The following is a 26,756-nucleotide window of genomic DNA, read 5'->3' as shown; positions in this document are numbered from 1 at the left end:
TCTCTCTCTCTCTGCCCTTCCCCTACTCGTCCTCTGTATCTCTCTCTCTCAAAAATAAAAATAAACATTAAAAAAATTTTTTTAATAAATAAATAAAAATAAAGGAAATTATAATTGAAAGAAATAACAATGGTTCTGCACTGCTCGAGATGGGAGCAGCCTGAAGGCCTGACACTTACTTGCTCAGCCCCTTACTTCTGGCCCCATTCTTGCCCCTGTGGGAGCCCAAATCACCACAACCACCGCCTCAGATGCCAAGCCATACAATTTGTAAATAAAGACTTTATAAACCTCACTGAAAGTGGCTGGAGAATTGAACAGCCCATGAAAACCTAAGATGAGGGAAATCAAGAGAGGACCAAACCTGAGATTGCATTAGTCACAGACATCAGTGGTGAGTGGAGAGCAGGGGTCACTCCCCAGACAGTGTGGTAGCCCACGATGCCGGCCAAGCCAAAAGTGGTCACCATCTGGGAAAAGGCTAAATTGGGCGCCGCAAGGCCCAAACCCAGAATCCCAGTGAGACCTACAGAAAGAGAAGAGTGTGAACTGACATCCAATTAATTACCTCAAGATTAAAAGCACACACACGCACGCACACACACACACACAAGCATGTGAAATAGTCAATCCTTTTAAATTCTGCACCCAATAATGAGATTTGCCAATAATGAGATTTTTTACACATTTCATGATGGGAGTGGGGGGGGTGGTTAAAGGTATTATGAACAAACTCAACTTCCTGACTGCCACCTCTCAAAATAAAACAAGCTATAAAGATCTAGTAGAATTTATGAGTCACCTGAATAACAGTTTCCCCATTGTCCTCTTCCCTGTTTTAATTTCCATTGACAATGCCACATGTGTTTATACGAGTGTTTCTGTTCCAGAATTACAGACCTATACAGATCTACCAAAAAGCATTTCCACTTGGGCAAGACACAACCTTTACAAGACAGGACTTTTTTGAAGCCAATTTCATGTCACTCAGATTTGGCTAAGGAAGAGGGATTTTAAAAGAGTAGGAAGGATTTCATTCACTCCAGCACCTCCCCAAAACATATGGCTTCCACCCACCCGGGACAGAAGTTTTGCAATTGCTCCTGAATCTGGACTGGACTGCTGGCCAGGGCAGTCAGCTCCAGCCTCAACACCAAGTCAGCAAACAGGATTTTACAAAGAAAAGGAAAAAAAAAAAAAAAAAAACAAATTAAATTAAGAATGTGCAGAATACAAAGTCAGCTCTGAACATACATCTTTAATTATTGCCTTTCTTAATAGCAAACATGTGGATGGCTGTTCTGCAACAGAAGGGTTACCTAGTGGCCAGTAAAAATAATGCTAATGGGGGACCAGGGAGCTGGAATTCAACTTTCTGAAATAAGGTACTTTTTTTCCTTGATATGAACTACTTCTTTCTAAGTGGCACAGGTAGAACATCTAGAAATTGACATTAAGTTTACTTTAAATCATGTAATAAGACTGCAGTTTTAATTTATATTTCCCTACCCACATATAAAATTTCCAGGGTTCCAATGCATGGCCCATTAACCATCTGGAGGTAGAGTTAGAATATTGTTTTGTGTTCTAGCTAAACATCAGAGAAGCTGTATAGAGCTGTGGTGAATACATTTCATGGGGCGCCTGGGTGGCTCAGTCTAACTCTTGAGTTCAGCTCAGGTCATGATCTCATGGTTTGCGAGATGGGCCCCACTTCGGGCTCTGCACTGACAGGGTGAAAAGCCTACTTGGGATTCTCTCTTTGCCCCTCCCTGACTCACATGCACTCTCACTCCCTTGAGCTCTCTCAAAATAAATAAATAAGCTTAAAAATATATATATATGGTTTCATAAGCCAGAATGCCTCGTTCAAATCCTGGGTCTACTGCTCCTTAGCTGTGTGATCTCAGGCAAGTTATTTAACTTGTCTGTGCCATAGTATCCTCATCTGTAAAATTATTAACCCTCTCTGTCCTCAGCTGGAAAAAGAAAATAATAAATAATATGTGCACCTCACTGAGGTCTTGTAAGAAGTAAATAAGTTAAGGCATATGAAGTGTTTGGGGCAATGCTTAGCACTCATTAAAGGACTACATTAATCGAGAAGCACTAAAGTATCCATCTTTTGTTGGGCACCTAAGATAAAAATCACATATCTGAAGGTTTTTTTAATCAACTATTTAACAAACTAATGTCTTTTCTATAACATATTTAATAATGTCAAATATGCTATTTCTATAGTCTTTGTAACAGAGGAAAAAGAAGAGAAAGAGAAAAAAAAGAAAGGAAAAAAAAGTAAATCATATTCTTTGAAGAATACTATTCAAATAGATTCCTAACACACATGTAAAAGAAAAATACTTGTTTTTATTATTACGGAGGAAGTTTAAGGTAAAGAAAAACAAGTATATGGCCATCCTTTTATTCACTAGAATATGCTATTGTCATATCTATTAAAATGCAATAAACCTTGACTTAACACAAAACAAACCTAGAAAAACAAACCATCATATATGCCTCATTCTATTTCCTGACAAATCTCAAAGAGAAATGGAAATTTACAATCTTTCCAAAAATCCTCTGCAGGTACAGTATAATAAGCTGCTTTCTTTTTTTCTTTGACAAGTAAGTGCAAGTCGGGACATGGCCCCATTTATTCACCATGTTCAGAACTAGAGGCTCTTCAGTCATTTTGCTGAGACTTGCTCTTTATTCAAGGAGAGTTACACATTTCGCTTTCAAACATCTGGGCTCGCATGGGAATTTGGAGAATGCTGAGGCTACAAGAATTGTGTGCCTGGTGCTGGTCCTTAATTCTTTCTAGTTTGCTTTTCTTTTTGCTTTGGCTCTAAGTAGATCTAAATATTTTTAATTCATTCTATGAGAGAAACCAATTTAAAACCAAATGACCATATTTCAAACTCAAATAATTCATACCCAGAATGAATATTTATCACTCTTTTACAGTGACTGCTTAATGTTTTCGTTAAGATGAACTGAAAAGCAGAGAATTTGTGTTCAATTGTAAAGAAAGAAATGAAAATTTAAAACCTGAATTTTTTTACTAGGTAAATAACTAGGATGTTAGACAAACATTCAAGGGCTCTATCTGTATCGTACTGCTGATTCTTCAATGCAAACGTTTGGTTCCCTAGGCTTCCCCGATGTGCAGATGATCACAAGTGATGTTTTACAACCCACGAAGATAGATAAATAAGGAACTACATTGACGGGCACTTAACACCAACACAATCCAACACACATCACTACTCAATATATTTGATGGAAGATAAAGCTATTAACAGCTATATTTTAAATGTTTTCTATGAAAGAAAAGCATTAACAGCCTGTATATGCTTTCACACACATTCATTCCAGTATCTGGCGAGCACCTGTATAATGCCACAGAGGTGAGACAAGTAACACATTTATGAAAACTCGCTTCTAACAGGCCCACTTCCTAATGGAATCCAAAGGAGAACAGCATTTTGTTCGCTAATTTTGACAACTGATACATTTCTTACAAAATCCAAATAATTAGGACTCAACCCTAAGGAAGGGGGTCCTCACCTGCTGTATACGCAGAAGCCGTAGTCATGGTCTTCCTCAAGGGGGTGACCGTAGCTGCTTTTTCAGCTTCCAGCTCAGCCACTGTCTTCGGTTTTACTGGGGCACCTTGAGGAATATTTTTCGGGGTGGGAGCGGGAAAAATCACTTCTCCATCCTAACAGAAATTAGAAAAACAATGTTAAAAGTCAATCCAGCATTTCAAAAACACAGAAGATGACAGTGCTGGCGGGGGGGTGGGGGGGGGGGCGGGAAACAGCTGTTCTTTTAAATATAATTTTTCTGGGCCTCCTGGGTGGCTCAGTCGGCCAAGTGTCCGACTTCAGCTCATGTCATGATTTCATGGTCTGCGGGTTTGAGCCTCACATCGGGCTCTGTGCTGACAGCTCAGAGCCTAGAGACCTCTTCAGATTCTATGTCCTTCTCTCTGTCCCTTCCCTTGCTCGTGCTTGGTCTCTCTCAAAAATAAATAAACATTAAAGAAAATTAAATACAATTTTTCTTTTAAGATTTTTTTTTTTATTTTAGAGAGAGAAAGAACACAAGCACATGTGTGAGCAGGGGAGGGGCAGAGGGAGGAAGAGAGAGAATCCCAAGCAGGCTCCACACCCAGCGGGCAGCCCAACTCAGGGCTCAATCCCGCATCCTTGGGACCACAACCTGTGCCAAAATCAAGAGTCAGATAGATGCTCAACTTCCCGAACCGCCCAGGTGCCCCTAAAGATTTTATTTTAAGTTATCTCTACACACAACACACACATTTGTAATGAAAATGCAGGAAGGATTGGGTCTCTTACCTTCATCACTACAGTTCCTCTAATGACATGACCCATTGTACCAAAGTCAAAGTCGTCTTTCACTTCAAAATAAAAGTTATCTTTGTCAGGGCTGATGGCCTTCAGGAGCTTGGTGATGTTGTTGGAATAGAGGGTGCTGGCCTGAGTGGCCATTCGGCTGGGAAGGTCTGTGTAGCCGATGTGAGTAACTCCCTACGTGAACAAAAATATATAGTCTGAAAGGTCTAATCCGGTCTGTTCACCTTCCTGCTAGGACAATTTGCAGTCATAGCCAAGGCTAAGCTGTGAAATTGTGATCTTTGTAAATATGCACACATCTCACAAACAGTATATTTCAAAAAGAGCTTTAAATGTGCCTATTTTTAATTTTAAAAAATTTCAGGCCTCAGTTTCTCTGAACACTTTGAGCTTTGAGGCATAAATACTCTCTTGCAAGTCACTATGGTGAGCCATGGGACATTGTCCACAGAGAGAAGCAGCTGTTTCCTATACCTTGTGAACGTAAAGTTCTCCTGGCTTCGTGGTTTCAAAGTTTCCGCCAGCCTCAGCAGCTAAATCCACAACAACTGAACCTTCCTTCATTGACTCAATCATTTCTTTACTAAATAAAACTGGGGCTTTTTTACCTAATAAAATGGAAAGAAAACAGAACAAATTATATTATACTTTTTTAAACTCTATTTTCTAATTATTACAGTAGTCTCTGGAGGCTCAAAAATGTAACATCTGAAATTTAATTCTTTCAAGAGACCCAAAAGTCTATACACAGGTGGAAATGGTCATCCTCCTCAGGAAGAAATATGGTTAGTACAAACTGCAAAGCCGATATGCGGGAGGGAGACGTGTGGCTAATAAGCCAGCCTTTCCGTTTACTTACTCAGCATGGAAATCTCAGCATGGCTCTTCCCCACTGATTTACATTCAGCACCACTCATGAAGACACAACCATTTGCCTGGGTTTTGTTTTTTTTTTTTTAATGCATAATAAGCTATTAAGGAAACTATGTGCACCTGAACTGGACAATCCATAAAGATCACAAAAGTCAAGGGGAATACTCACTAGCAATTTACCAAATTAAAAAATGGAATATTTTCAAACATCTTAGCAAATCTCACCAGATTTTCCAACATGTTAAATTAATCTACCTTCATTTAACACAGGATAACTTCAGGGAGAGACAGAGAAATGCCATGAAATGAAAACAATAGGAAATCCCAACCTGGGATTGGGATTGGAAATCACTCATACACTTTTATTTCCCCCAACACTATTCTGCCTCTGATGAGTCAAGCCCTATACCTGGTGCTCAGAATATACTGGTAGATAAACAGAAAAGATCCCTGTTCTTATGGAACACTCTAGTTATGAGACAGTTCACATTTTAAATTCATTCACTAATTCTTACATAGAAGATAAAGCACCAACCTAACGTATTAGTATGTTCAAAGGGGGCCCACAATGTCAGTATATTACCGTGTTCAAGTTTCATAAAACAATAAATACCTAAGCCAAAAGACAAAGGACATAAACTTGTGAGATTGGTAGTAGGAAAGTAGAGAGTTAATAGCCTAATTATCTTTATCTTCTCCTCTTTTAGTAAGTTTTCAACTCTGTGTTTACAGAATTTTAGTAAAAGTACTATCAATTTTATAAATGAAAATTAATTTCAAATGAAATTTCCATTATAATAATAATCTGTTTTTCAATCTTCTTGATTGGAACACATATGGGTTTAAAAAAAGAAAACTAGGTGTGCGAGGCGAGTGGAGCCAGTGTCGAGACCAGAAGCCGAACTCGGGATCTGACAAGATGGCCGGGCTGCCCCGCAGGATTATCAAGGAAACCCAGCATTTGCTGGCGGAACCAGTTCCTGGCATTAAAGCAGAACCTGACAAAAGCAACGTCCATTATTTTCATGTGGTCATTGCTGGCCCCCAGGATTCCCCCTTTGAGGGAGGGACTTTTAAACGTCAACTATTCCTTCCAGAAGAATACCCAATGGCAGCCCCTAAAGTACGTTTCATGAGCAAAATTTATCATGCTAATGTAGACAAGTTGGGAAGAGTATGTTTAGATACTTTGAAAGATAAGTGGTCCCCAGCACTGCAGATTCGCACAGTTCTGCTATCGATCCAGGCATTGTTAAGTGCTCCCAATCCAGATGATCCATTAGCAAATGATAGAGCAGTGGAAGACCAACGAAGCCCAAGCAACAGAAACGGCTAGAGCATGGATAGGCTATATGCCATGAATAATATTTAAAATCGATCTGATCATCAAGTGTGCATCACTTCTCCTGTTCTGCCAAGACTTCTTCCTTTTTTGTTTGCATTTAATGGACACAGTCTTAGAAACATTACAGAATAAAAGCCCAGACATCTTCAGTCCTTTGGTGATTAAATGCACATTAGCAAATCTATGTCTTGTCCTGATCACTGTTGTAAAGCATGAGCAGAGGCTAGAAGTACCATCTGGATTGTTGTGAAACGTTTAAAAGCAGTGGCCCCTCTCTGCTTTTATTCATTTCCCCAATAGTGGTTAAAGTATAAAGCACTGTGAATGAAGGTAGTGGTCAGGGTTAGCTGCAAGGGGTGTGGGTGTTTTCTCTTTATTATCTTTTTTTTGGTGGCGGGGGGAGAGGTAGTTTTAATTTTATGGGCTCCTTTCCCCCTTTTTATGGTGATCTAATTGCATTGGATAAAAGCATCTAACCAGTTCTTCAGAATATGCTCTCTAGCCAAGTCTAAGTTTATTTAGATGCTGTAGATGGACAAGCTTGATTGTTTGAACCAAAATGGGAACATTAAACAGACATCACAGCTCTAATAACATTGTGACTTTGCTGTCAAGTGTAGAATCCTTCCTTCAAAAAAACCTTGTGACCATTTTGTATGGCTTATCTGGAAACTTCTGTAAATCTTATGTTATAGTAAAATATTTTTTGTTATTCTACTTTGCTTTGTACAGTTTATTTTACTGTCTCATTTTCCCAATGTGACAATCGTATTTAAAAATGAAAACTGATGGAACATTCTGTTTTGGTCTTCACCATCTGACAAGTCGAATGACAAGAGGTGGATTTTGCCCATTTCTTTTCACCGATGCAAACTTGTGTTAAGATATCACTGAATGGAGTATTTATAAGCTGTCCCTGAGCATGCATAAAGCATTGGTATCTGATATTTTTTTTACCTCCTAGAAATTTGAAATATGTATTGTCTGATTAGTTAGATGATCATTAGTGTCTTGCCATGATGTCTGAAAATTACTGTACAGGAGAGTCACAGCAAAGCAGCCATTGTGACTGGCTTTGTGCAGGACTCATATGTTGTGCCACATTTGTTTGTCTGGCATTTCGGGTATGACCTCTTTCTTAGTTTTTGTCTGAAAACTCCATGTGTGACCACTGGTGTATGATACTATTAGGAAACACCAATCTGATAACCATCTGGGGTTTGCGGAGACATTTATGAGTCTTCCTTGTAGACCTCACGAGCAGACCTCAAGCAACCAACTTCATAAGTGTCATCCGAAAGGTTTCTTCCTTTGTGAACATCAAATCCTCAGTTCATGATTCTTATTTTCATCCTTCAGTATTTGCTCTGAGAGCTATTGCTTGATATTCAGTAATTTTTTCTGCATTGATAGAGTTCCTCTCCTCAGAAAAACTGTTCTTTCCCACCCGTTTCCGTATCTAATTTCTGATCCTTGTTATTTTTAAGACATCAGTGTAGCCAGTCCTAAGTATGTAAATGTTAACCTGTGGGTTGGAACCTTTGTCTTGCAATTTAAGGTAATGGATATTGTAGCCCATCTGAGTTTCCCCTACTCTTTATTCTCATAACGTCTGGAGTTTCTTCAGAATGTGGTGTATTTTGTTATGCTTCTATGTAAGATGAAGAATTATCTATTAAAATTACATTTTCGACATAAAAAAATAAAAGAAAAAAGAAAAAGAAATATTTTTGGTACATGTGGGGGAAAAAAGCTGAAAAGATAACAAATCGGTATTTATATAGTACCTCCCTCTTTCTCAATGCCAACTTTATACTTCCAAGATAAAGTCCAAATTCTTTTTTTTTTTATTTATTTATTTATTTATTTATTTTTTTAATATATGAAATTTACTGTCAAATTGGTTTCCTTACAACACCCAGTGCTCATCCAAAAAGGTGCCCTCCTCAATACCCATCACCCACCCTGCCCTCCCTCCCACCCCCCATCAACCCTCAGTTTGTTCTCAGTTTTTAACAGTCTCTTATGCTTTGGCTCTCTCCCACTCTAACCTCTTTTTTTTTTTTTTTTTCCCTTCCCCTCCCCCATGGGTTTCTGTTACCTTTCTCAGGATCCACATAAGAGTGAAACCATATGGTATCTGTCTTTCTCTGTATGGCTTATTTCACTTAGCATCACACTCTCCAGTTCCATCCACGTTGCTACAAAAGGCCATATTTCATTCTTTCTCATTGCCACGTAGTATTCCATTGTGTATATAAACCACAATTTCTTTATCCATTCATCAGTTGATGGACATTTAGGCTCTTTCCATAATTTGGCGATTGTTGAGAGTGCTGCTATAAACATTGGGGTACAAGTGCCCCTATGCATCAGTACTCCTGTATCCCTTGAATAAATTCCTAGCAGTGCTATTGCTGGGTCATAGGGTAGGTCTAGATAAAGTCCAAATTCTAAGCCTCCTATTACTGAAGGCCTTCCTCCCTGGGTCTAATCACTCTTTCTCACATTCTCTCTCATTACCGCCCCACTGGACCTCCTGCTCCAGCCACACAGGGGTAGCTAGCTGCCACACAGTTTGTCGGATAATCTTTTGAGTTTCCAAGAAAGAGCAAGAATAAGGAGATATTTTCCCCAAAGACAATACTCTGACATCCTGGTGGTTTCATCATTTCTCAAAATTCTCTGGAAATACTCCTTTCATCTACTCTCCCCACTACAGTCCAACAAAAGCTTGAATATTTAAACTTTATTAAACATAACAATCTGGGGATGCAAACCACATACATTTGAGGACTCCCCCCCCCCAAAAAAAGGTTATGCTGCTCAGCTCTGCAGTAATTTAAAGCTACAGATCATATAGGTGCATCCACATAAAGTGGCAAATTTAAAGCACTAATGTGTGCTTTCTAGGTATTTACCATCATCCCCCTTCGTCTTCTCTAGTCCAGAGCCTCTTTTCCATTAACCAGCCTCTTGTTTGCTACAGCTTTTCCTCACACCTTACCTGTACCCTCCAGTCTCAGATTGATGTGCCTTTAACTGCAATTTGGATCCAGGCCCACCCCCTTTGACTTCTAACTGCACTAACTGTATAGCCATCAACTTCACAAGTTTGATTTGGCATCTAATTAATTCCTCCTGCCTTAAAAATTCTGGATTCCTTCTTTTTAAGGATCAATTCCAGGACTGTAACCCTACTGACTTTACAAGACCTCAAGTGCCCAAAACCATTTAGGCTCCCTAGAAAAAATCCTATATATTACCTATTTGTCTTTGATTTTACTCACTCAACCTTCACAAAACAATTATGCAGTGGCTGACACAACTTTAATGCACACACACATACATACACACTGGCATCTTAACAAAAATAATAAATATTCTGTCCATATTGTCACTCTGAAATTCAATCACTTTTGAAAGGATAGGATATTCTTTCACATAATTTATTTAGTGTACAGTCAAATAACTAGAGGATGAGTTAAAATTTAAGTCACAGAGGAATATTTAAGATACGCTAAATTATTACAGATAAAAAGGACACAACAAAATAGTATGTATATACTACTGCCATTTGGTAAAAAAATTTCACATACATATTTATGAGTGTTGCGTATGTATTTTTATATATACATATACCATAATATACTACATATCTTATATAGTTTCTAGTAAATTCTATATAGTATAACATTTAACCATACCAGGATATCTTTAAATGCTAAGAATTTTCTTCTTTGTGCTTTTCCTTATCTCACAAATTTTCTATAAGAGCTAGTTTTAATTTGGGCACCTGGGTGGCTCAGTGGGTTAAGTGTCCAACCCTTGAGTTGGGCTCAGGTCATGATCTTGCAGTTAGTAAGCTTGAGTCCCAGACTGGGCTCTGTGCTGATGGCACAGAGCCTGTTTGGGATTCTCTCTCTTCCCTCTTTCTGCTCCTCGCCTGCTCATGCTCTCTCTCAAAATAAATAAATGAAACAAATTTAAGAGCTAGTTTTAATTTTATAATTTAAAAAATCAATAAAGGCTACAGGGAATACAATGATGAATAGAACAGTACAGCTGGCTTTTAAGCATTCACATGTGGATTAATTTTTTTTTAATCCTGGAAGTGTAGAAATGAAAATTGAAAACAGAAGGGGAAAAAATAGAGCCAAAAGAGGAGCAGGGTAATACATAAAAGTTCCAAATGAGAAAATCCTCAAAAGAATAGTTCAAGAGGAGGAAAGACTGAGAAGGAAATTTCAAAATACTATCTTACCCTGATGGCCTCCTAGGGCAAAAATGTAATACATGATAATGTGGCATCACAAAATGGAAGCAACAAAACGAATAAGATGGTTAGGTATGGAGGGGTGAATCTACTACCAGACTTCAAATTAAACTTTAAACTCTATACATCAGAATGAATTATAAAAAAATCAACCCTTGGGGTACCTGGGTGGCTCAGTAGGAAGAGCATAAGACTGTTGATCTTGGGGTCATGAGTTTGAGCCCCACACTGGGTATAGAGATCCCTCAAAACAAATAAAATTTTTAAAAAAGAGAATCAACCCAAAAAGGAAGAGAGAAGAAAGAGAACCTTGGTTAATAGCCCTCTAGTCTTTGGATTAAAAAGTATTTTCTTGGGGCGCCTGGGTGGCGCAGTCGGTTAAGCGTCCGACTTCAGCCAGGTCACGATCTCGCGGTCTGTGAGTTCGAGCCCCGCGTCAGGCTCTGAGCTGATGGCTCGGAGCCTGGAGCCTGTTTCTGATTCTGTGTCTCCCTCTCTCTCTGCCCCTCCCCCGTTCATGCTCTGTCTCTCTCTGTCCCAAAAATAAATAAAAAACGTTGAAAAAAAAAAAAAAAAAAAGTATTTTCTTGGGTGCCTTGGTGACTCAGTCACTTAAGCATCGGACTCTTGATATTGGCTCAGGTCATGATCTTGCAGATCGTGGGATCAAGCCCCGTATCAGGCTCCCCTACCCATAGTACATAGCCTACTTGGGATTCTCTCTCTCCCTCTCTCTTCCCCTCCCCTGCCTGCATGCAAAGTGCTTACTCATGTTCTCTCTCTCTGTCTCTCAAACTAAAGAAATAAACTTTAAGATAAAGTATTTCCTAAAGCAATTGGGAAAACAATAGATTTAAGTATGAAAAAAGTACATATTGTCCTCAAAAATAAATATGACAAAAAATATATTAAAAAGCTCACAGAAATTTAAATAAAAACAAAACAGAAAGATCTTAATAAATGAACAACAAATACAAACACTCAATTCTAAGAGAAATGGTAACAACTAAATTTTTTTTTAAATGTTCACCCTCCTCCGGGCGCCTGGGTGGCTTAGTCGGTTGAGTGAACGATTCTTGGTTTTGGCTCAGGTCACAATCTCGCCATTTGTGAGTTCAAGCTCCCCTTGAGTTTAGCGCTGACAGTGTGGAGCCTGCTTGGGATTCTCTCTCTGTCCTCACTTTCTGCCCCTCCCCTGTTTGCATGCTCTCCCTTTCACACTCTCTCTCTCTCAAAATAAATAAACTTAAAAAAAATGTTCAGGGGCGCCTGGGTGGCGCAGTCGGTTAAGCGTCCGACTTCAGCCAGGTCACGATCTCGCAGTCCGTGAGTTCGAGCCCCGCGTCAGGCTCTGGGCTGATGGCTCGGAGCCTGGAGCCTGTTTCCGATTCTGTGTCTGCCTCTCTCTCTCTGCCCCTCCCCCGTTCATGCTCTGTCTCTCTCTGTCCCAAAAATAAATAAAAAACGTTGAAAAAAAAATTTAAAAAAAAAAAAAAAAAAATGTTCACCTTCATAATGAATCAAAGAAATGTGAGTTACAAAAAGTGAGATACTTTTTTTTCTTTGCCTCTAAAACTGAGTCAAAAATTAATAATAGGGGCACCTGACTGGCTCACTCAGAATATGCAACTCAGGATTTTGGGGTTATAAGTTCAAGTCCCATGTTAGGTGTAAAGATTACTTAAAAATAAAATCTTTTAAAAAAATCATGTTGAGGGGCGCCTGGGTGGCTCGGTCGGTTAAGCGTCCGACTTCGGCTCAGGTCATGATCTCTCGGTCCGAGAGTTCGAGCCCCACGTCGGGCTCTGTGCTGACAGCTCAGAGCCTGGAGCCTGTTTCAGATTCTGTGTCTCCCTCTCTCTCTGACCCTCCCCTGTTCATGCTCTGTCTCTCTCTGTCTCAAAAATAAATAAACGTTAAAAAAAATTTTTAAAAATCATAATGTTGAAATGAAACAAGTAGCAGGATGATCTATTTATGAGATTATGGACTGCACAAGTTTCAGGAAAGCATAGTTTACAAACACGTATCAACTGGCCAAAAATGTTGATATTCACTCATCCAGTAACTCTACTTCTAAGATTTGATTAATCCTGGGGAAATAAATGAAAATACACACATTGGAATGACACAGAAAAAAGGTTAGAGCATTATTTTTAATTGGCAAAAACTGGAATTAAATGAAAAGCCCAACTTTTCGGGAACCATTAAATAAAATATGGTACATTCAAACAAGAAAATTCTATAAAACCATTAAAATATATTTACAAAAATTTCTTTTTTTTTTATTTTTTATATGTTTTTTATTTATTTTTGAGATGGAGAGAGACAGAGCATGAGCAGGTGAGGGGCAGAGAGAGTGGGAGACACAGAATCCGAAGAGGCTCCAGGTTCTGAGCTATCAGCACAGAGCCCGACATGGGGCTCAAACTCACGCAGTGTGAGATCATGACCTGAGCTGAAGTCGGATGCTTAACTGACTGAGCCACCCAGGTGCCCCATTTACAAAGATTTCTTAATGACTCATCATATTATATCAAGGGGAAAATTTATGATATAATATTATATGTAGAAAATGAGAAAGACACTGTATCCTGAGCTAACATGATAAAAATGCATGGAAAAAAGGATGAAAGGAAATGGTAAAATGTTACTAGTATTTTTCATTAAGTAGAGAGATGATGGATGATCTTTACTTTCTACTTTGTATTTTCTACTTCGTACTACATTTCCAAAAGTCACATACTATTTTTATAAAAAACAATAAAATAAAGTACTCCTGTGTAATCACAACCAGTTTCTTCTTTAAGTTGAAGACACAGGTTCAGAGTTGTACTAGAAAATTAAAAAAACTTAAAAATGCCATCAGACCAATCTATTTACTTACCAACTGAAAGGCTTCACTCAACGTTATGTGCCCTCCCTACAGCAAATGAAGCTATACAGTTAGGACAGCCTTTCAAAGAGTGCTTCTAAAACACTTACAAAGTGAGTCAGAGACTAAGGATGGATAACAAACAGGAAGATTTTTACAATATAAAACATAGAGAAGAATATACCCAATGTTTAATACAAATCCTACAAATATAAAGAGATGTCCCATATACCCCAGAGATAGTCTGGTATAGATTTTAGACACAAGAATAAAAGGCTAAGTGATCATATCAGATCTTTCAAGACATAACTGTAGAAGATGTCAGAAGAATTAATAGAAGAAGGCAGAGGCACCTGGGTGGCTCAGTCAGTTCAGCATCCCGACTCCCGATTTTGGCTCAGGTCGTGATCTCACAGTTAGAGGGTTCGAGTCCCTTATGAGGCTCTATGCTGACAGCAGGGAGCCTGCTTGGGATTCTTTCTTCCTCGCCCTCTAACCCTACCCCACTCTTGCTGTCTCTCACTCTCTCAAAATAAATAAATAAACGTGAAAAAAAAAAAAAAGAAGGTGGCAGATAAGAGTTATGTTTGTTTTTGTTTTTGAGGCAAGCACAATTGGGCTTTCCCCTTTTGATTGCTCATTTCTTTTAATTTTATAATTTTATCTGCCAAAGAGGAGATATACAAATAAACTGAAATTTTTACACTTTCTCAAACCAATTTCCCCCAAAACAATACCAAAAACCAATATGACAGAAAAAATTAATGAGAGAATTTTTTTAAATGTATTTCCTAGCACAACGCAAAATGTGGATGAAGGATTTGGCATGATGTACAACCTCATGAAATATTTCTTGGTGCCTTCTCGTTCTTGGACATTAAGTTCCCTGGGAAGATTCCTCGGTCCCCTCCCAGCTGGGAATCTATTTTCATACTGTAGCCAAAACAATGGTAGGACAAAATGCAATCCCAGTCATCATTCAAATACGCATCCATTTATCCACTCAAGTAATATTTAGTGCTTACCATGTGCAGACTGGATATGAAGGAAAATTTTCCTTACAGCTCTGAAGACTAATATTTTAGGACTGAAAGAGGCTATATTCAAAGGTCAGTAAACAGTTTTATTATCCAAAATAGCTGAGGTATTTAATAAAGCAGTCATCTAAAAATCTGTGTGGTTTCCCAATTGGTTGGCCATTATTTAGGGAGAGTAGGGATGGCATAGATGACTGTAAGGTATCCTTGAATCTCTGTGTACACCAAGAACTGACTATAGACTGAAAACATGCCTCACACGTGCACTGTTTCTAGATGTATGCATGTATGGCCACAGAATTCACAGAATTCTTTCCATACTCCTGTATTTTCTCATTAAACAAATACTAAGATGAAGTTTTAAAAGTATTAAAGCTAGAAACTTCTAGAAAAAATTGCTCCTCTCTAAAAACAGCTTCAGGGGCATGTGGCTGGCTCAGTCACAAGATCATGAGTTCGAGCCCCACGTTGGGTGTCGAGATTATTTTAAAAAAAAGAAAAAGAAAAAAATAGCTTTAACAACTATGGCTACGTAGCAAAAGAATCATTGGCTTCTCTGTAGCACTAATTTCAAAAAAGAGTGATTTAGCTTAAACTAAATATCAATGGGTAAAGATTTATCAGAAAGTCTCACAATACATTATACTTCATTAAATGAATCAGAGCTAACCTAATCATCTGAAATCAATAAATTCTCAGATTCTACCTTACTGGGAAAAGAATTAAGCCCTCACAGACAACTTTAACCACACCAAAACAACAACAACAACAACAACAACAACAACAACAACAACAGCAAAACCCAAAAACAAAATGAAACAAAAAACCTTTAAGAGGAAACCACTAAAAATATTAAGAACAACAAGACACCAAAATGAAATGGGTTTACCACAAAATTTTGATTCCAAACAGCATTTAGCATTATTTACTGGGATTACTCTATAGCATGTAATCAGATGGGGAAATTTCTAACTTCCTGAACTTCTGGCCAGTGAGGTGTCAGATTAGACAGGCTCAAGAAAAACCTTCTGCTTTAACAAGATCATAGTATATTCAACAGTATAGTAGCAAAGAGATAAAAATACAAATAATAGGGGTGCCTGGGTGGCTCAGTCAGTTAAGCATCTGACTCTTGATTTTGGCTCAGGTCATAATCTCTGGGTTCTGAGTTCAAGCCCCACATCGGGCTTCATGCTGACAGTGTGGAGCCTGCTTGGGACTCTTTCTCTGTCCCTCCCCCGCTCGCACACAATTGCACACTCTTTCTCTCTCAAATAAGCTTTAAAAAAGAAAAAGAAAAAATACAAATTAAAGAATACATTTATCTAAACCAAAATAGATTTCTCCTGAATAAGTACTAAGAAAACAAGGATAATTATTAATGGAATGCAATACTATCCAGACTCAGTGGAAAATACAGCATGTAAAGACATTGTGAACTACAGCATTTACATATAAAGAAATATCATTAGAAGACAACACAGTTTTGCACTGAGCATTGTTGTTTACCCAGCACCCATCTCCTCCTCTTGTCACTACTCTGATTTCCATTTTCTCCACACAGTCCATGAACTTCAGGAGAAATAACCTCAGACACCACTCCAGATGCAGGCTGGCCTAAGGATAATCCCATCATATTATTAGTGACCAGTTTGGAAATCCAGATGTAAGCCAAGGGGCATCGCACTGTCCTGCCTCCACCAGCTGGTTCAGGAATGAGCACGAACCCCATTAAGGCCAATAAGAACAAGGAAAAGTTTACTAAAGGCTTCTGAAAAAGACATTTCCTTGCTCTTCAAGAGGGAGCCATCAGAACTGGCCTTCCTTCCAGATATCGTGTCCTGCAGACTAGAGGTCCCACACCGCTGCTGCCTTCTTTCTACCACCTCAGAGCAGGGCAAGGTGACAGACTACAGGGAGCACAGCCAAAGTCCCCCTGATGTCAGTACACCTATCCACACTTACAAGGGGACTTTCTTCGGATACACAACCCAAGAAGTTTCCTTTCTTATTTAAAGCAGATTGTGTTGGAATTTCTGCTTCTGACAGCCAAAGGTATGCTAACTGATACACACGAAATTTTGGAATTTCAAAATCACAGATGGGGTTAAAGCAATGGTTTGTAAGCTATAAAGATGTTACAGATAAGGACAAAAAGTTTCTTATACATATATATATATATATATACATACACACACACATACACACACACACACACACACAGGTAACTGATTATGTAATAGACAGGAAGTGGCAAGAAATTGCTGAATATTTGATCCACTGATCTATCATCTAATGGGTCTGTGATTTTTTTAATTTTTTTAAGTTTGTTTGTTTATTTTTGAGAGAGAGAGACAGAGAGACAGAGAGTGAGCAAGCGCACAAGTTGGGGAAGGGCAGAGAGAGAGGGGAAGACACAGAATCTGAAGCGGGCTCCAGGCTCTGAGCTGTCAGCGCAGAGTCTGATGCAGGGCTCAAACCCACGAACTATGAGATCATGACCTCAGCTGAAATCAGACGCGTAACCAACTGAGCCACCTAGCTGCCCCTGGGTTTGTGATTTAGGCAGCCTCATGGTGCAGACAGCAACATATTGATCCAACACCTTCATCTATGTTATCACTGGCTAGGCTATAGACAGCTATGTTCATGAAAAGAGATTCTGACCCCAGCAGAGTACTTTATTGGTGAATTCTGTCCATGGAACTAGAGACAAATTTTCTCTGCACAATTAATTATTTGTATAAGGAACTAGAGAGAAACTCAGGCCAGCAAAACCTTGGCTTTTACAAACTGAATACCGTGAGATATTTCTAAATGTAATACTTACGAAATAGATTAGTCAACAGCATATTTTAGCCAATTGGACAAATCCCTAAAGATCTGTTTGAAGAAAAAAAACCTAAAAACAAGTTTTTACCTAATAATTAAAGAACACATTTATAAAAATTTTTAAGGATCATCTTAATCATTTACCTCTCATAGCTATAAATTTGTATAAATAAAAATCATAATTAGTCAAGATGTTACCATGTTTCCATAAATGATGGGAATTCTTAAAACACTAAAACAGTCTACCAAAGTTAAATGGTAGCACAAACAGGAAATGTATAATATTTTTATATAAATTATAACATTCTTTGTGTTCTCTCCAATGCATGTTTAGCATTTTGCTACCAAAATGCCTTAAAATAAAAAAATGAATATTTACTACACAATCTGATTTAACTAGTTTTATAAAATAATTAAAAGATTCTTTTTAAAAATAGAAACCTTTTTTTACCATGTTATTTATTTCCCATGTTATTCAACTTAGGCCAGAATGAGATTAATTGACAAAAGAGCCTTACTGAAATGCATATCTTCAGAAAATTCAGTTTTTCAGGGACTGCCTTAGACATTCCATGTAATCCTTGAGAATGTCTAGACCTTCTGTTCACAAAGTCAGTAAGTTTTCAGTCCTGAGTACCGTGTGCAGGACCAGACATCACCCGTGGCAGGAAAGAGAATGATGCTAATGCTCTCTCTAGGCCAAGCCCTAATCCCTACACTGGATTTTTTTCTTCATCTATTCAATGAATCAGCTCTGGGAGATAAAAATGTTTACCTCCTTTTCAGAGATGAGGAATCTGAGGTTCAGAGAGACACATCAGCTCTTAAGCAGAGGAACTGGAATTTGAATTTACTTTATCTGGCTCTAAATCCAAGATCTGATCCCCAGTGGATACACTAAACATAAGCAGATAAAATTACAAAGCAAGAAAAAGGAAAAGGCTATTAGCTGTTCAGTTATGAGCTGAACTATGTCCACAGAAAATTCATACGTTGCAGCCCTAACCCCTACTACCTTAAAATATCACGATACTGGGAAATTGGTGAATTCTTTAACCACCTTTAAAGAAAGGTGATTAAGTCAAAATGAGGCCCTAATTCAATCTGACCGACATCCTTAAAATACGAAGAAATGTGGATTAAAAAAAAGAGAGACACCAAGACCACGTGAGCACGCAGCAAGAAGAAGACCATCTACGTAGAAGACAAAGAAATCTACATAGAAGACCATCTACAAGCCAGAGAGAGAGGCCTCAGAAGAAACCAAACCTGCCTACACCGTGGCCTGGGACCTCCAGCCTCCAGAGCTGTGAGAAAAGAAATTTCAGTTGTTTAAGCTGGGATTTTGTTACGGCAGCCTTAGCAAACTAATGCAATGTTCTATTATTCCTGGGCACACAGCTAGGAAACAATTCCCAGCTTCCTTCACAGTTAGGGTTGGCCATGTGACTAAGTCTTAGCCAAAGAAATGTGACGAGTGGTATGTGCCATTCGTAGGCATCCTATGTGCATTCCTCTATGTCCCTTTCCCTCTGGCTGGCTGGAGGAGACACGGTGCCCGCAGTGATCTTCAGAGCCTCATCATGATGATGGCGACACTGTCATACCTGAATCCCCAGATGACCACGTGAAGGAGAGATGCCCACCAACATGTCAACCACCCGTTACTGCTAACTGAGCAAGAAGTAAATTTCTATCACGTCCAGGCTTTTGTGCTGATTTGTTATAGCAGCCAGACCACCCTAACTGACGCTGAGACACAAGAAAGTATAGGGAACGTGGAAAGAAGGAAATACAGAAACACATGTGGTAGGCAGTACTAGCTGTTAGCAGTAACTCCATGGGGTGTTGCTTCCCCAGGGATGGCCTCAGCTTCCCAATCCTTTTCAACTCAGGGACTGCCAGGGAGGGAAACACAACTTCCAATCTTGCAACATATGTTTGGAGAAATAATAGACCAAACCAGAATATAATTCTGTGCCATAAATTTTCCTAACAAACATTTGTTAAATTCGGCCCAATAACTCACTAAGCGTGCTCAAACACACTGTAAGACGTCATGACTGATAAATGGTAATGGGACACTCCCCAGTCTTGGCATCTTCCTCTTGATGACAAGTTGCCCTGTCCGTGTTGAAAGCTACCAAGAGGTGTGTAGACAGCCTGTGGTTACCAATCTTTGATGTTGCAACACTTAAGTGTTTCTCTCTATCCTTCAAAATTCTGAAAACAAATGAAACTTTGTAGAAGTAATATTAGAAATTCCATACAGTCATATAATACATTTGAGGGAGGGGAGGGTGACAGATGAATCAGGTTAGTCAGTAAACAAAGCAATAAATAATTCAAAAAAAGTGAGAAATGGCTGATCTATATGAGCTTTGTCCTGTCAGATCGTCATGCTTACAGAGAAGGAAAAGAACAACCTGAACACTAAACCTTTACTTTAGGCAAAAACGTTGTAGAGTTGTCAAAGCCGTGTTGTCTTTGTGGAATTTCACAAATGGCAAATATTATCACCATATCAGTTATTCTCCTGGCTGAAAGAACAAGTGTGAACATTACTGTGAAAAATTATTTTTTTGTACTATATTTCTGCTCTTTATGAAAGACAGATTTCAAAAAGACAAAAGTAATGTCAGATAAAGAACCAATGTTGATTTTCCAAGGAGACCGCAAAATTTCTCCGGTTTGGTGTGATATGCGTAAGGCCTTTATTTCGGGGAAAGCAACCCCCCGCCGCCCTGCCAATTCTCTAGAGTCACGTAAAATTATCACAAGTGTCCTTTGAGGGGTATATTCTACAGACCCTATCTAGTGTAGATAAAAAGTGTTGTTACCATAATCTGGATTGTGCCTAAAAAGAGGTCCAAGTATATATGGACTGAGATATTATAATTTATAATCAAGCAACGACTATCTTCCCTCCTGGCTGGTAGATACTTTCTAACTCCAGGACAGACCTTCTACTACTTCCTAAGTCTATCTCCTAAGAGGAGCTAACCACCTTAAATTGCAAACCTGGCAAGTGTCCTAGTTTTGACAGTTTAAGAAAGCTAGGTTCCCAGTCTTAGGTTAGCCTCTGCATTATTCCCATCCAAAAATGAGCCAACAGAATGCTGTCTCTCTCATTCCTTGGATAGCACTGGAAAAATAAGAGACTGTACCAACGGAGACCTAAGGAAGGCATCCAGGAACATTAGCTCAACAACTTTTGCTGAACCCGTGCTGTACACAGGGCCCTGTGGTAAGCACCCACCATGACAGATCTTAAGAAGCCCAACATATGCTGCATGGGGCCACTAGGGGCAATGAGACTGGGAACTATGGGGAATCCATGGCACAGGCAGAGAGTGCTGTGGGTGCAGAAAGAACAGTGTTTACGGATGAGTAGGAGAGAGCAGGAACCACGGAGGAAGCGGTAACTGGATTAAGCAGGATTTCAAAAGGCAGGGAAAGGCAGCGATAGCATTCTAAAGAGAAGGAACAATATGTGCAAAGGTCTGAAAGTCCTTGGCCTATTTGAAAAGACAATAGCAGCCAGCATGACTGAAATTAGGCCCAGAGAGTAAGAAATTAGTTTAACATGAGGCCCAAAGGCGAAATGAGACTAGAAATTAAAAGGCAACAGATACCTCACCAAGGAGCATGAACTTGAAGGCATGGTGGGCGGGGCTCGTAAGCCAATCCTGATCACTCCAGGTGCCTTGTCCAGTGATGGTGAGAACCCCAGTGGTCCAAGTCACTGCCATAATTACTAAACAAAAAACCCAGGCTTTCCAGTAGCTATGGTTCAATTACAAAATAAGGGCAAGACCTAAGGAGGGGGTAAAGAGGAGAGCAGGAAAGGTGGAGGAGCTTACGAGGTTATAATTTTTTAGTGAGACAGTCATCAGGAAGGTTTTATATGGAGAAGGTTGTTTCTGTCAGAGGAGATTTAGCATGGGCACCACAGAACTCCTCATTCTTACACTGGGATTTAGGTGAAATATGCCTGACAGAGAGGTAGTGCTAAACCATACGATTCCTCCTCACCCCACACCACCCCTCCCTAACTTACCCATCACATTTTCAACCTGATTCAGTCTGTTCCTGATGAAATATTCCAAGTCTATGGAAAGTCTAAAAGGGTGCCAGAACAATAAAGATGCTGAAAAATCTCTTTGGTTGCAAAAAGTTTAACAGAAAAGATTGTGAGCACAGCCTGAACATGACCAAAGGTGGGGCTGCCTTCCTCTTTAACAATAGCCCCAAAGGGCAAAGAGCTGGACAGGAAAGCTGAGAGCTTTCTCTTGTGTGCACAGCACCACAAAATGGGACTGTCAACTCTATCCTGAAGCGACCTGTGTTAAATGACACTCCAGCCTTTAACCCTTCACCCAACCCAATCTAGGGAGTCCAGATGATGGCACGAGGCAGCAAAATAATTAGTGAGCTACAGAAATATTTCATTCCACATCCAATCAACATAAGTATACCATTATTTTCGTTTCAAGCCCCTGGACTTGGAGGAATGAAAATTTACCAACTCTGTGAGGTTGCTACCTGAAGCTAGCTACCTGCCCAGGTGCCCCTCTCGGCATTCTTATCCATGTCAGGTCTTCAGGGCAGCCTCCAAGGCACCTGGATCCTAGCAAGCAATCTCAGCTTGAAGGACTTTTGACATTTGACTTAATCTCCTCTGGACCCACGCAAGGAAAACCTGAGAACGACTTCTGTTCCAAGAGTTTTTCAAGAGCTCAACACACCATCAGGTGACCTATGCAAAGGCTCAGGACATAAACCAGTAAACGTTTAACGCCAAGGATGGTTTTTCAAAGGGTGTTATGCCTTTATAGAATCTTTTCCTCTTTTTGTTTTAATGCTCATGCTTTATGCTTTCAGGTCTCAGTTCCCCAAGCAATATGAAAAACCTTTAGAAAGATCTTCTTCCTTATAATTCTTTCTTTCTTTCTTTCTTTCTTTCTTTCTTTCTTTCTTTCTTTCTTTCTTTCTTTCTTTCTTTCTTTCTTTCTTTCTTTTTTCAAATAAAACAAAAAAAAAAAGGATAACAGAAAGACCAGCCCTCTGAGTACCGGCTCTGGGTCAGTCCACTGGTCAAGGACTTTGTCTAACTTAAATGTGCTCCAAGCAGATCACAGCTTCAGAAAAGACGGAAAACAGTAAAGCTTCAGTGGAACAGATTAACAAAACATTTTTAACAAATCTTCTTTAAGACTATTTGACCTTTTACCAAAATACACTATTAGGAAATTATCAAAAAAAAAATATATATATATATATATATATATCATCAGGGAGGGGTAGACCCTAAAAGTCAGTTATGTGTTTTACATAAGAAGTCTTGAGTTGTATCGCTTACTTTGGGCTTTATAATCAATAATAATTCTATATACTATGCCCAAAGTATCCCGTGTCCAATGAGAGTATGACTTGACTAAAACTAGCTTCATGTCCGCATCATTTACTCCATGAGGAAATGTTTTAGCACCCTCTACTGGCCACTTATATCTAGTCAGCTCATAACCACTCTCCACCATGGAGCTAACTTCCAAAGGTCAGATGGTAGCTACAGTAAAGGCCACCCCATCCCTCCCTCAAAGCCACCCATGCAACAGCTGGGCCAGAGGCCACTGCCACAAAAGGAAAGAACAAAATCCTTCAATGCCCTCCTGCCACTGCTTGTTCATGAGTCCTATCATAGCCGGCAGATTTCAAAATATCACCCTGAGCCCCTGGCTTGCCTGACTGATCTGCATTCCGCCTCCAGTGACCGACCCAGCCTCATTTCTACACTCGCAGATTCTTCTATGGGCTGAGCCATGTCACGAGCCTGCCCAGTCTGCTTCATGTAGCCAGCTCTGGTGGGAAGCTGGTTGTCTTGAGAGCCCAGCTTACCTATCTGGTATCACTCAGGTAAACAGGACAGAAAGAAGAGCTTGAGGGACATATTTTCCCCCACAAGCTCATAGATATGATGTCAATCAACTTCCCGCCCTTGCTTGTATATTATTCACACTGGGGGTTTGGGGGAAGATGACAGAAGAGAATTTCTCCTCTCCCATGGTCTCATGACAAAGCAACTTCTAATGTTCCACAGTCCCCCAGAGAAAGCAAGTCTCCTTTAGTAAGATCTGACACAAGTAACCATTAGCCCTGTAAACTCTCATCTGGCCCACTTCCTTTCAGAAAGGAAAATATTAGAGTCAGCATGGTATTCATCATTCAATAACAGAAGGAAAGGAAGAAAAAAGGTAGAATGTTTTTCACTCCCAAATCTTGCTAGGTCAAGTTACTCTTTACTGATTAATAAGAGCTTACTGATTTGGCATCAATCATCTACTGAATGAAGAATATTCTTTAGAAGAGGATGTGGCAAAGGACTGAAAAGTAATTCCTGCCATCAAAAAGTTTACAATTTGGTTGCAAAAACCAAACATGCCAAAGGAAATAATTAAAAAGTGATAAAGTGCCATATCCTTTAGTAAAAAATATATACCGGAAATTCCACAAACACACACACACACACACACACACACACACACAAACACACACACACACACAAACACACGCAAAGTCCCTTTCTCTCTCATGCATGGGAAAATGGCTAAAATATTAATAACAGCCATCTCTGGTGGAATTTTAGGTCTGTACTTTTGTTCTTCATATTTTTCAGTCCTGTTTGAATGTCCTACAATAAGAACATTGTATCTTAACAAAGAGAACAGAAATAAATTAAGAACCAATTTATCAAAGGTGTAAACAGGAAATTGCTTACAAATAGAATTCTGTACACAGAATATGACCTATGAACACAGCTAGATAAAAATACATGGGAAAAAAAGACTGAACAAAAACATATCGCATTAACGATCATTTTTCTCTACAGGCTACAGTGATTTTGGTCTTTTCTGCCTTTCATATGCTTTCTCAATTCCTAGAAAGTAAATTAATCTTTACTTAAAGCAATTCACATGTTGAACAACTCTCACCCTCATTTTAAAATATCATCAGTGAAAGTGCTTTTGATGACCCCGGGCTTAATGACACACCTGGAATAAGGGCTGTGCTGATGAGGATATCCACCTCCTTGCACTGTTGAGCAAATAGCTTCATTTCAGCTTCGATGAACTCTTTGGACATCTCTTTCGCATATCCTCCTTGTCCTTCACCAGATTCCTTCAAGTCCACCTCCAAGGGCTCAGCACCAAGAGACTTGAACTGCTCCAAAGCTGCAGCTCTGGTGATTATTGAAGGGAAAGTAGGGGTTATCTCAGGCCCTTAATGCAGAAATCGAGATCATTATTTACATACATATTTGGGGGTTGGGTTTTTTTTTAAGTTTTTATTCAAATTCCTGTTAGCTAACATAACAGTGTAATATCAGCTGCAGGTGTACAATACAGTGATCCAACATTTCCATAGAACACCCTGTGCTCATCACAAAAGGTGCACTTCCTCATCCCCATTACCTGTTTCACCCATCCCCCTGCCACCTACCTTCCCTCTGGTAGCCATCAGTTTGTTCTCTATAGTTAACAGTCTGTTTCTTGGTTTACCCCTCCTTCTCTCTCTTTTCCCTTTGCTTGTTTTGTTCCTTAAATTCTACATATGAGTGAAATCATATGGTATTTGTCTTTCTTTGACTTATTTCACTTAGCTTAATACAGCTCTATCCATATTGTTGCAAATGGCAAGATTTCATTCTTTTTATGGCTGGATAATATTCCATTGTACACATATACCACATCTTCTTTATCCATTCATTAGTCAAAGGGCACTGGGCTATTTCCATAATTTAGCTATTGTAAATAATGCTGCTATAAACATCAGGTGCATGTATCCCTTTAAATTAGTGTTTTTATATTCTCTGGGTAAATACCTAGTAGTGCAATTGCTGGATCGTAGGGTACTTCTATTTTTAACTTTTTGAGGAACCGCCATACTGTTTTCCAGAGTGGCTGCGCTAGTTTGCATTCCCACCAACAGTGCAAGAAGGTTCCTTTTTCTTCACATCCTCACCAACACCTGTTGTTTCTTGTGTTACTGATTTTAGCCATTCTGACAGGTGTCAGGTGGTATCTCACCGTAGTTTTGATTTGTATTTCCCTGATGATCAGTGCTGTTGAGCCTCTTTTTGTGTGTCTGTTGGCCATCAGGATGTCTTCTTTGGAAAAATGTCTGTTCATGTCTTCTGCCCAATTTTTAATTGGATTATTTATTTTTTGGGTGTTGAGTTTTAAGAAGAATGAACTATCTTCAAAACTGGAGATTTTCTTTTGATATCTTTGACTGGACTATTTCAATTATCTCCAGAAGTGCATACCACTTCTGTAACTTTTTTTTTCTGGAAAAATAAAAATTATAGGGAATTCCAACTTCTACTTAGTTCAGTTGCAAAAGGAATTTCACTACTGATAACTCCAATAATCAATTATGTTTCTTGGGCCTCCATTGTCAATGATGACATGAGCTCTGACCTACGTTAAGATATGACTTCATTCCAATCACTCAGGTTGAGATTTTCATTTGTAAATGTTCTGACTTATGGGGACTTCTCTCATATAATGGACTCTTAGAAATATTTTAATAAAGTGATTTTTGTTCCTAGTCCTCATTAAATTGTGTTTGAAAAAAGCAACCTATAAATAGTGTATGTTAAAATGTGAACAGCCAACACATCAACTATATAAAAATACATTCAGTTTAAAAAAATAAACTCTAGCCATGCACCGTGTACTAGTTGGAAAACCAGAGCCAACAAAGATCTCAGTTCTGTGGTGGAAAGTGTGTTTAACTTACCAACCCCTATCCCACGATAGTGAATCCCAAACCCCACTAATGACATCGACCCCTTCCCAGACCCACTGAATTACAATCTCCAGGGGAGAGGCCAGAAGCTTTATTTTTAGCAAGAGCCGCAGGTAATTCTGGCCATCAGGGAAGTTTGGGAAACCGTGGCCTGAGGCCATCAGTCCCAAGCAACAGTCATGGTCAGAGAGAGGACACAAAGGGTAGGACATGATTCAGCAAGAGGTTCTCACCCTTTCTGTTGGCTTGAACAAGGAAGCTTGTAGTCCTGATTGCCCAGGAAGGCCAACTTGTGACACAGGGAAATTAGCCAAAGCTGAGGACA

General features: G+C 39.2%; 2 protein-coding genes across 6 annotated transcripts in view; one reads left to right on the top strand and one right to left on the bottom strand.

Moving 5' to 3' along the window:
- The window catches only part of NNT (nicotinamide nucleotide transhydrogenase), a 96,888-nt gene that overhangs the window by 42,176 nt on the left and 27,956 nt on the right, over positions 1-26,756 (bottom strand). For all 5 annotated transcript variants that reach the window (XM_058719233.1, XM_058719247.1, XM_058719243.1 and 2 more), the window contains exons 7-11: positions 24,673-24,860; positions 4,857-4,990; positions 4,365-4,556; positions 3,571-3,724; positions 365-526 (exon numbers count right to left, since the gene is read on the bottom strand). In XM_058719233.1, coding sequence (XP_058575216.1) covers positions 365-526; positions 3,571-3,724; positions 4,365-4,556; positions 4,857-4,990; positions 24,673-24,860 — 830 coding nt within the window. The remainder of the gene's footprint in view (positions 1-364; positions 527-3,570; positions 3,725-4,364; positions 4,557-4,856; positions 4,991-24,672; positions 24,861-26,756) is intronic.
- On the top strand, positions 6,122-6,784 carry LOC131505562 (ubiquitin-conjugating enzyme E2 N-like). Its single transcript, XM_058719270.1, has one exon. It carries the CDS (start codon positions 6,175-6,177, stop codon positions 6,589-6,591), a length of 417 nt encoding a protein of 138 aa, XP_058575253.1. The 5' UTR covers positions 6,122-6,174; the 3' UTR covers positions 6,592-6,784.

The sequence above is a fragment of the Neofelis nebulosa genome, chromosome 1, assembly GCF_028018385.1.
Source record: "Neofelis nebulosa isolate mNeoNeb1 chromosome 1, mNeoNeb1.pri, whole genome shotgun sequence".
Classification (NCBI taxonomy): domain Eukaryota; kingdom Metazoa; phylum Chordata; class Mammalia; order Carnivora; family Felidae; genus Neofelis; species Neofelis nebulosa.
This window is presented reverse-complemented; position numbering and strand designations above follow the sequence as displayed.